The sequence below is a fragment of the Biomphalaria glabrata genome, chromosome 9 (genome assembly GCF_947242115.1).
Source record: "Biomphalaria glabrata chromosome 9, xgBioGlab47.1, whole genome shotgun sequence".
Lineage (NCBI taxonomy): Eukaryota > Metazoa > Mollusca > Gastropoda > Planorbidae > Biomphalaria > Biomphalaria glabrata.
The window spans coordinates 12,075,716-12,087,752 of NC_074719.1; the positions used below are offsets into that span (position 1 = coordinate 12,075,716).

At 35.0% G+C, this 12,037-nt stretch overlaps 1 protein-coding gene across 1 annotated transcript in view; it reads right to left on the bottom strand.

The window, feature by feature from the left end:
- The window catches only part of LOC106078862 (neural proliferation differentiation and control protein 1-like), a 51,020-nt gene extending 39,188 nt beyond the window's left edge, over nucleotides 1-11,832 (bottom strand). The window contains exon 1 of the mRNA XM_056041879.1: nucleotides 11,611-11,832. Within this exon, the coding sequence (XP_055897854.1) occupies nucleotides 11,611-11,695 (85 nt within the window). The 5' untranslated portion in view covers nucleotides 11,696-11,832. The remainder of the gene's footprint in view (nucleotides 1-11,610) is intronic.
- Between the last annotated feature and the right edge of the window lie 205 nt (nucleotides 11,833-12,037).

Consider the following 12,037-nt stretch of genomic DNA (forward strand, 5'->3'; position numbering starts at 1 on the left):
TTTAGAACTAGGTGTGGGAGGAAGGAAGGAAGTATACGGAGGAAGTGAGATGCAGAGAGAGAAAGAGGAATAGAGAGAGAGAGAGAAAAGGAGGGATAGAGGGAGGGGGTGATAGAGAGAGAGGGAGGGATAGAGCGAGAGGGAGGGATAGAGAGAGAAGGAGGGATAGAGAGAGGGAGGGATAGAGAGGGAGTGAGTGATAGAGAAAGAGGAAGTAATAGAGAGAGAAAATGAGGGATAGAGTGAGAAAGGGAGAAAGGGAGGGATAGAGAGAGAGTAAAAAAATCTTAATTCTCATCAAACCAAAGCTCTATATAACTGCAATAAAAAAATCATAAAAGAGTTGGGGGATTTACAAAAAAAAAACAAAGAGAGGGGGGGGGGGCAGATTGGGACTCAAGAGGTAACGAACTAAGAGAATGATCAACTCGCTCGTGGGGACATTCTCTCCCCCCCCCCCCCCCCGGGCATACAGGGAGGTATCGAATAAGGATTATTTGATCACGCTTACGTCACTACCAAGGCTAGACCGCCAGCAGACGTGGGTGAAAGAGGAAGGTTCTCAATTCATACAGCATCAGCCTTCCTTATCAGCTACGTCCTGCCTCTTCACAGAAATGATAACCCTTTAGATTAGAAGCATTCAGGGTACCCCAATACACAATGGGATGAATGAAACAAGCTGATGTCATTTAATAAGAGGGGTGCTTTTTCATTTCCTTTTTTTTTTTTGTTTCAAAGATAAACATTGTGTCAACAGAAAATCCTACATGTTGAAATATTTATAGTGAGTCAATACTGCGTTACTTATCATTACGTATCACTTATCATTGTGAATCACGCCTAGTTCTTATGGCTAACACTACGTAATGACATACAGTTCTGTTTTGTTTTTTTTTGTTTTGTTTTTTAAATCAATTCTGATGGTATGAAGTTGATGGTCTGTCATTTCGTATTCTATTCATTTCCAGCAATGATTCATTATTGCCAGAGGTATTCCGCTGAAAGCTGAAACCATGTGACGTGATGTTTAAAAAATTTTGATAGAAAGACGTAAGCTAAATTTAATATCAAGATGATTATACATGTATATCTGAAAAATTATAACGGTCTACCCAGAATTCTCACCGCGTGGCCAATTAGCTAGTGATTTTTGTTTTTACCAAAGATATACCTTTTCCTTTCAGCTCTCTCTCTCTCTCTTTATAGTATAGCTACTCATGAACAACATTAATGTGAACAGAAAGGTCGAAAAAACTCGTGATTAGATCCGTTTTTTTTAAATTTGCATAATTTCGTACATAAAGTCCTCTCAACAGAAATTAACTGTAGATATACATCAGAACACATATCTATGTTATCGTTCATCTCAGTAAAAGTCTTTCGGTGCCGAAGATTAAGGACGAGTGCAGTGTTTCACATGACTACCCAAACCCAATTGCGACCTGCGTATTTTTACAAGCACGTTAGTAATAAAAACAATATCTTGTATGGCCTATTATCAGACTGTAAAACCAAAGTGCCTCGAGAACTTAGCGGACCTAAAAATCTAAACAGGCAACCTATTTTCATGTTTTGAACAGGTAGACCTTAGCAAAACAATAAGGAGACTGATCTTCTACTTCTACATCTATTTACATGTAGTGTGTTTGCATTACCTATTAAAACAAGGTTACAAAGACAGTTTGTGTCTAAACACAAACTCAAAATCGGCCCCCCAAGGTGGTCCACCCAGGCAGGTATCAATATTTTCAGAAAGAACATGAGAATTAAATTCTACCAAAGACAAATGACAGAGAATAATGGAGAAAGACGTTTGGCAGATCTTGTGTGGTGCCCCAGCGGTCCAGGAGACCAATGGATAGGTGAAAGTGAATGTTAAAAAGTTAAATGCGAACTTAGCCTAACTGATGTCTTATAATAAATATCTAATTGATCTAATTGTTTTGTAAAGGGCCAACCTCTTGTTCCAATCCTCAAAAAAAGAAAACATTTCAGTTTTAAAAAATCCTTTAGTTAAGTGTTCTATGGTTACGATGCAGCACTATGGAGTGTGTGATAATATGAAAACCTACTTATTAATTGTTGTTTTAAATTATGTTCAACTTGTAAGCAGTGCTAAATAGATTTTTTTCTCTTTAAAAAAAAAGTAAACATTATTTTTTGGGTAAATGTAGTACTTAGTAGGACAGAACTTACATAACGTAGCATTACAAATGTAAAAAAAAAATTAACAAAAAGGCTAAAACCATTTGCATAAAAGTGTTAAAAATATGGTTAATTTTATATCTCCCCTACTAAAGAGCCTCCCGTGTTTGTTACTATTAATAGTGAATAGGTGTAAAAGTGGAAAAAAACTGGTTGCCGCTAAAAAAGATTTCTCAAATGTTCCTACAGATTTGAGAGAGTCATGAATATAATAGGAAACAAAAGCAATGTTTATTGTTCCCTTCAAAATATTTTCGTTCAGAAACCAGGATACCAGCTTACAACAGGACTTTAGTTTCTCAATTATAACAACTTTAGTATGTAAAAGTAAAGATACCTTTCCTTTATAAGAAAATAGATAATACTTGTTTTTTTACGCGATTAAAATAACAGCACCAAATATTGTATTAAATATTTAGACACATCTGTGTTCACTAGTCTGTAATGATTAGAATGAAGAGATCTACTCAAGATCTAGGCTTAGGATGGAAATGTTCTTGTTTATGAATGCATAAAATGTATAGCAATTGGGCTGAAAAAACGTTTTGGGATTAACAGGAGGTTAATTGCAGTTGATTCGAATATTTTTTTTAAAAGTTGTTTTAAATGTGGTGCCGTCAAATGTAACAGATAAAAAAGTTTCCTGTAACAACCCTTTATCTGTTTCTTGATATTAAACGTAATCATTCTGATATAATAGACACGAACTTAATAGGGTGAGAAACTGGAACAGACACAAAATAGAGCAGTGAGATTCATAACAAACGAATATTCACATTTGACGAGAGTAACACCTTTAGTAAAATCACTAAATTTAGAAAGCCTTCAGGACAGAAGACTCAAAAGTAAAATAGCAATTATAACAAAACACTGAACCAAAATCTTCAAATACAAAAACAAAATTTAATAAAATACTCTGAATGACACAAAGATAAAGGCACATTCCTCGTCCCATATGCTAGGACAAATTTGTATAAATGCTCCTTCCTCCCTAGTGCTAATAGAGCATGGAATGGGTTGCCCGAGTCAGCCAGTAGAACCAATGACCTAGCAGAATTTAGATTGACCTAGGAATACGCGTAGGACGTAATCATCATCTTTTTATTTCATTGTATTCACTATTAATTTCTTTTATTCTTGTTGAAAAAATAAATAAAAGCGTAAAAATAATGCAGCAAAAGTAAAGTCTGGACCTAGCGTGACGTTCTGTTATGAAAGAGTTTATCTTAGAGGCTCTGTGTGTGTGTGTGTGTATACAAACCCAAGTATTACAACGCAAGTTTCAGTTTGCTAAATATAGACATCGGTAGGATAAGATATGAACATAAATGTGCCCACTTCCTAATGACGATACTTAGAAATCTAATAGGGATTACAAATTTAAAAAAGTTCTATTAGCGCTTCAAAATGAAAGATTTCCTAGCACTGTGTACACTGGAGTCTGGTGAACTACTGGCCTGACAGCAACACAAGTTGTTGTTTTTTTTCAAATAAGAGTTTGTGTACAGCAAATGTATTTCATAAGAAAGCCATGTGCTCTGTACAACGATGTTTACACACTTCTAGATGCAAAAGTAATTTAAAGAAACCGAGATGGCTTGAAAATAAAAGGCAAGGACCCTTGACAAAAATTAATGACTGTACCAAATTTAGCACGACGCCATATCTGTCCTTGAAAAAAAAAATTGTGACGTAATAAGGTGACTAGCATATGGGAGTGAAACTAGACTTGTTCTAGGTGTATCCTAGCTCAAGCATGGAAAGTCTACTGGTCATCGATGTCCTTATTGTGTACTGAACTAATGGAATGACCGAATGGTATTTGTAGTGTAGTGTAGTGAGAAGAACTGTCGTCCCAGTTGTACGGTCAGTTTTGAAATCGCGACGTTAAGAAATAGAGATCTAATTCTAGAGATTGGAACTTTACACTTGGACTAGTGCTCATTATATATTGCATTGCGTCTGTGAAAAGTAAAACGTATTAACAAGTTACACTTTGAAGAGCCGTTACTGTTATGTGCATACATGATTTAAGTGCGATGTTGAATAGGAATTAGCTACTAGTAAACTAGTGTACTGTATGTAAGAATATTATATGTGCCTGTTGGATTAAACATGTCTCGTACATCACCGTTTGTTTTTTAATGCACCTTAGTAAATACACACACACAAATATGAACTCACTCTAAGTGGTGTTAATCATAACAAGGCAGAGACATAGTCCATTAGCTAGCGGCGTTTACCGTGAACACTTTACACGCAATAAACAAAGGAAAAATATTATAACAGTTAAAGCTTAGACTCTCATATATGTTCGATTTAAAGGTTTGAAAAAAAAAGCTTTTGGCGTGCAGAGGTAGCAGATTATCTATAGATTAGTCGTGTAAATAGTAATTGATACAGTGATTTAACTTAAAACGAACAAGCAAAAGCCAGACAGGAAATAATTTAAATGCCTTACTAACGATTCGAGTGTTGTTTCCCCCCTTAGAATCTGAGCTAGTTCCATTCATAAAGTCCATTAGCCAAAGGTCAAGGTAACAAAGAAAGAGTTTCTAAGTGGCTTTAAAAACAAAAATAAATGACGTCAATATCGATTTGAAAGAATGACACAACACAAATCTATTACAACATCACGATTATCAGGCGTAGACAGCAGCACGCCAGGTTTATAGGTTGGTTGTTATTATACAGAACGTGAAATAATTTTTAAAAATTTAAAAAAAAAAAAGGGGGACTTCGGACACTTCATCACGAGCTGCTATCCTATACGATTGTAGGAAGTTCAGAAGGCAGACAACGCTAACATCTCAGCGAGATATGCCGGCCTACTTCTGGAAGTAAATTAGAAGCTAGCCGTTGTTTTCTATATTTGAAATAGTCGTATTCCCTTGAGAAACAAAATAATCGAGCGACTTCTTAAGCAATATGTACATTAAAACGTTTAAATCTTAAATATAATTGAGATTCTTCTGTGTTCCCGTGTTTAGGGTGAGTATCTAAGGCATGACTGCATTTCACAGTTGTTTTCGATGCCATAGTATACTAGACTGGTTCTTTTAGTTTCTCTTTATTTATGTCTCTACAGGGAGTTAGTATGGGATTGGAAGTCTACGCTGGTGACTAGAGATAGCAATGTGTTGTGGTTTCGAACAGTAATGTGTACGTTGTGGGACAGCAAGGTGTAGAATTATTGTTTAATTAATAGATCCACATATTAGAATGTTTCAAACTCAATGTCATTACTCCATCAGTTTGTCATCATAACTTATATTCATATCATTAAACAATGACATTTTTAACAGTGAGTCACTTATTTATTGTGAGCACCAAGGTGCCTGTTGAATGTCAGGGGCCCGGGCAAACGAGCTTAGGCTTTAACATAACCCTGACAAGCAATGCGTAATGGAATACTTCATAGACCTACGTATTGAAGGCAGTCGGTTAGATGCTTAATGTTCTCTAAAGATTGAACCATTACAGTCATGAAAAGATGATCATTGTATGAGTGATATTCACCACGTGACACAAGCAGAAATGAACGCAATCCATTCACATTACATTCTTAGGTTCATTCAATGAATTTGATCACCATACGTTTTATTACACATGAAGCGATTGATGGAGCGCCTTGATTCAAAGCAACGTGGCTCTAGATTGGATAATTTAAATACACGTCTATCTCATTCTTCTGTTGACACTAGACAAAGAAAAAAAAAAGGAAGAGGGGGGGGGGGGGGGAGAGAAGAGAGAGAGAATTGAAACTAAAATAAGAAAAGTTTTGACAGAGAGATACTAATTTAAAAAAAAAAAAAGAATTATTACTAGTTTATAAAACGTTGTTCAAATGTGAATTTATGAAAAAAAATTTTTTTAATGTAGCCTACATGTAGGCCTATGTCTGCGTGGTCTCAGGAAATACTGCAATCATTCTGTATCTTCGGAATCAGATGTGTGATAGTTATATTTGGCTAATTGCCCCACCAGTTTTAAGCTCTATTCATTTAAGTTTAAAAAATGATAATTTCATGATATCAATTATGTATAGAATACTATTTAATTATCTCTGTGCTATTTTAGGTACCACAAAATCAAATGTCTAAGCTCCTTCATGGCACAAAGTGTCCTTATTATGTAGTTGGCAAGAATGATCTTTCAATATGGCGTCCTTGACATTAGTTCCACGATTTATTTCCAATATGCTTGAAATAACTAGATGACGTGAAATCAACAACACGCCAGTCAAAGCCAAAATTGGCCCAAATAACGACAATTTGTATAATAATTATAATGTGTCCATTATTTTGTTATTGAATTTTCGGGAAACATATTGATTACCAAATGGTTGATATTAGTCTGCATTAGATGTGGCAATATATGCAGGTCTCAACTGTGTCTGCCTGGTCACAGAAAATACTTCAATCATTCTTAATCTTATGAATCGGAGTGTGATAGTTACAAAAGTGTGAATTGTCCCGTTTTAAGATGTATTCAATCAAGCGTGTAAAATATTAAAGATATCCGTCACACATGATCGACTCATGCTATTATGGTATCAATTCTGTATTGTGCAAGTCAAACAGAATGTCAACAATAAGTTTACACAAGTGACCGCAACCATATTTGTATTTCTCTGAGAGAGATTTCCCCACCTGTTTATTGGACGGCTGCTCGTCCACTCTGAAGCGTTGATCGATTCGGTAGCTACTAGATCTATGTTGAAAGGTTTGTGTTTATTTAACTGTGACGTCCAATGTGTGCGGACAAGATCGATGTTGATGTTTGGCTAGTACGGATCCCCCCACCCCTTCCCAAGGCCTTTCTTTCAGCTTTGTGGTTTGTCTTCTAAATGGACCATGCGGCGGTCTAGTTGAGATGATTGTAGTTTTAGCCGACATGACATGAAATTCATCGTTGTTGTTTTGGTAATACTTTTCTCAAAGCCACCAAGTTCAATGAGGCTCGGACATCGCAAAGAGGTGGGCAAAAAATAATAATATAAAAATTTATGACAAGGAATTATAAATAATAAATAAATTGCCACATGTTTGTTCCAGAAAGAGAGAGAGAGAAGAGAGAGAGAAAATTAATGTCAATGACACGAAGAATTCTTTTTGTAAGTTTCGTTTCAGTATTGTTTCTGTGTTCTGTAGCAAGCACTATTTATTTGCGCGCGCTCCATCCATCCAATCATGTTTGTTTTCTGATAGCGTGATGACGTATTACAAAATCGTGAAGGACATAATTTTGAGACCACTCTAGTGTTATGGACGAGCGTGTCTAATGCTGAAAAAAAAAGGGGAGCGGATGTTTTTGGTTGCGTAGGCTGAGGAGTTTCTGATAAAACCACGAGATGGTCTGTCGCAATGCAAGTGGAATAAAAGGGATTTGTGTACAAGTTGAAGGGGAGACAAAGCAAGAGACGTGAGACAGAGAGGAAGTGTATTATGTTAGTGAGATTTTGTCTGAAATGTCATTTCATTTTGTTACAACAAGATCTCATTTCAAGTTGAGTCTATATGAATAATTATTAATAAACGTTATATTTAAGTTCGTTTTTTAAAAGTCTATCTATTCAAGTTTAATACTAGAATTTAATACGCCTACACTGGTTTAGTTGTTCTAGTTGTTTGGAGCTACAAACCAACGACCGAACAACACCCAGGCGACTTGAAAATAAAAAACGCAAATCAAATGAAACAAAAATAGTCTGGCTGTTCTTTAGTAATTTTTTTTTTTTACATAAATAAAAAAAAAGAAGTCCCACATGAATGTATTCGTACACTGACAAATGCAACAGTTGACTGATGAGTTTATGTGTATCAAGGACGAAAAGATTAAACAAAAAAAAAAAGTGAAATACATTGTCACAGCATGTGTCCTGTAAGTAGCAGCACAAACTGCGTGTGTCTATATATAAAAAAAAAATACACGGAAGAACAAGCACAGATAACTCTGACATAAAAGCATGTGCTAACATTCTCACAGCTGAACAGCCTACTATGACCTAGATACAGTGCTAGAAGTACAGTAGCTATATACACGCGGGTAATTGGCTTATTGCAGACGATGTTAAGAAAAAGTTTGTAGATTGTGTTAAAAAAAAAAAAAAAAACAAGCTATAAGAAAACTATTTCTAAGTGCCCAAAGTTCAACATTTATTTCACAAAACTTAGAACACCGCATCTATGAATTTATATTACATAACTTAGAACACCGCTTCAATGAATTTAAATGCTCAACCAAAGTTGAACCTGGAAATGACACAAAGAAAAATGTGTGAAGAATTACACCAAATATAAACAGCAGAGAGTAGTGAGGAGAACCTCCACTTAGAGACCAAAAGCAAGGCAACAAGAAATACAAATTAGACCAAAGAGTTAAATAACAAACAGTATTGAGTATTTGGAAGTCAATGCACTCATTTGTTGTTATGTATAAACTAATGATGTCACCACTACACAAAAGTAACACTACATTACTAGCTGTAGAGGTTGTTACCAAACTTTTCTCCGATGATTACAACTAGCAGAATCTATTCATTATATAAATGCAAAGGAAACATTAAGCTTGGAATATGAGTTAAAATTTAGATAGATATACACACACAGTTCCCTTTTCAGACCTTGTGATAAATGGGGGCAGATGATCTAAAGGTCATTTGTTACTATGGCCCACAGTTAACAAGGGTGTCATGTGGCCAGCACAACAAACAACCGCCTTTACTTTTCTGCAACTAATGTCAGGTACCCATTAGAGCTCGGGCTTTAGCACTCAGCTTAAAGCCCTCAGCCACCGCACCTCCAAAATGTAGATATAATCAAATATAAATGTAGCTGGAACTCAGGCTACAAAATGCTGCTCTTTGAGCACTGAACAGTAGGTAAAGAAATAAACACAGGAGTCAAGTCAATTATTATGTCTAGATTAAGTCTCCAAAGTAGTGTTCTCCCCTTGCAATTAAATAGATTGAAAAAAAAAATCTGATTCCTACTTTATGATGTCCTTTTGTAAGTTCTTTACAATAATTGTTAGTGTTTTTAGTTGTGAAAACAAAAAAAAAAAAGAATTGCCAATGAAATATTTTATTTTTTGTGTGATCTAGGTCTTTAAATAATTGTATTTGAAACATTTCCCTTTTTAACTAAACTTTATAGAAATAGGCAGCCTGTAGGTAAGATATAGCTTTGGTGTTGATCTGGTTAGTGGGTAAGGAAAAACAGGTCTGAAAGCATTGATCTGGATTTGGATATATGTCACTGTGACATAACTGAGATCAAATTGAAAAGATATTGAAATACATGCTACACAGTCAATGAGTCCCCAGTAGCAGGTAGGTCTTCATGCAAGCATTCCTTTAAGCTTTGACACTCTCTCTGACACTTTAGAATCATCAGGTCACTTGTGAGTGTGCATACAAAAAATATTTGTCATATTTTGATGGATTAAATTAAAAAGTCGCAGTCAAGCCGAGATCTCCAGCAGGATGGAAGGGGATAGGAACAGAAAGGGTTCAAACTTTGGGACATCGTGATGACAGCCTGAGGTGTGTACCTCATGACCAGGAAGCAATGTTGGCCTAGCCCTCAGGCCCAAGTTTTATACTAGCTCGAGACTACTGATTCGATCTTTTTTTTTTTAAAAAGTTAGTTTAAATGTCTTTAATTAACATGGATGCTATTGATTAGGTCACAGTGACTTAGTCATGTTGAATGGATAATAGATTTGATTTCTTTTTGTAATTGAAAATCTATAAAATGTATAAAAGATAAAATCTCTATAAGATAAGACCTTTAAGATAAGAATTAAAAAAAAAAAAAGTATTAATTTCCCCTTTCAGACCTTACTATCTATAGAGCAGATGATGCTGAAGTCATCTGTTGGCCAACTGTTAATGAGCAGGGTGTTAATACTGTTATGTGACCAGCACAATGACAAAGACCTTTACTTTTCCCAAACTAAAGTCAGGTACCCATTAGAGTTGGTTGGATTCACCAAGATTGGAACCCAGGACTCCAGGTTAGAAAGGAAAGCGCTTAACCACTCAGCCTCCCAAGATAAGAATTACCAAGAGCCTAAACTTTATAGGAATTCTTTTATTTTATTGGCTCTTGCATAGTGAATACTTTCAGTCAGGAAGAGACCTTAAATCTGGTGCATCTGAACAGTGAACATAATCTGGATCTAGCTAGACTCTCATTCTCTTCAGCCAGCTATCCTTTTATCACAGTGCTGACTGAGTCATTAAAAGCAAATGCTGAAGCATTAATAACTATAGTCTAGATTATAGATCTAGAATTTTACAATCTAGATACTTTTTAATTAGTTTTCTAGATCTACAAGACTGTTGTGATTGTACTGTATGTTTATCTTCTTATCTAATAAATTACAGACTTTTCTTCATAAAAAAAAGGTCTTGATTTAATTATATGCATATCTGTGTGTTAATCTAGTCATGCATGTTAATTAAAGACTTTAACAATGGTTCTCCTGGCTGAAGCCTGAGCCCATGCAGGCATGCTTTAGTCTAAAACTTATGGCTAGTTCTAAATCTAGGTGACAACCAAGGGAAAGGGGACAGATTCTTGTTCACATTTGTTTTTATATTATACTTAGAGCAACATGTCATGAATCATGTCAATCATGATCAAAACAGATTCTTATTCTTGATTCTTTAAAGACTATATATATAAATACAATAGATCTATATGTATTATTATTATATATGTATATCAAGCCAGAATAGTCTAGAGCTAGAGCCAGTAGTGACTAGAGTCTAGATATCTAGATCTAGACTTATACCTAGGTCCTAGTGTCAGTCTTGAGTCTAACTAAAAAATTAGACTAATGACTAAGTGACCACTAAGTCTAAGTTCTCTTCTACTTCTAGATATCTAAATCTAGAGTCTATTAATAACTAAAAAGTTACTTATTACTACTAGACTAGATCTAGATTTAGTCAATTTTTGCATTTAGATCACTAGATCTAGACTAGATGCTAGTAGATCTAGAGTTTTAATCTAGAGTCTAGATCTATATAATAATATATCTAATATTTAATTTAATGTTTAGTCTCAGTCTTAGAGTTTTGTGATCTCTCAGTAGTCTCAGTGACAGTCTTAGATCTCGACTATACTAGACTATAGTTATAGTTTATAGACTAAGTCGAATTCCGAATAGTATCTAGATCTATCTAGGCTAGTATAGATCTAAGTATTATAAAGTATAGTCTTATTACTTATTTGTTATCATTGATGATCATGATGCTGATAGTCACTACTGACAGTACTGATAGGATCATAGTCAAGAAGTTGAACTCGTCTCAAGATTTAGATTCACTACTAAGATTGTGAAATGAATCATTATTCATAATTTTTAATTTATTATTGTTACTGTGCTTACCTGTGCGTTCCAGGGTTGCCAAGGTGAGGAAGCGTTTACTTGGTCCTACTAGAAATAGAGTCACAAAAAAGTATTTCCAAAACATTTTTGAGAAATTATCTTCTGATGGAACTGCCTAGCTAGAGCTACTTAAAAAGGGGGTTTGTTTATGTTGCCATCCCCCACTGAAGATGTCTCGCTGGCATAATCACTCTCGCTACTTCTCGGTACTACAGAAGTGTTAAGCGAGACGGTCTGTTTATTGCCAGGTAAACTGGATTTTGATGAAATGAAAGTGATAAAACTAAATAAAACTAAAATCGACGCTTCATATTTACAAAGTTCAAAATGTCAAAATCACCTTAAATGGCTCATACATTTACATAAGTTTTAAATTTAGCAATACATTGAATATAAACTTATATGAATAAACTAACTAATGAATAAG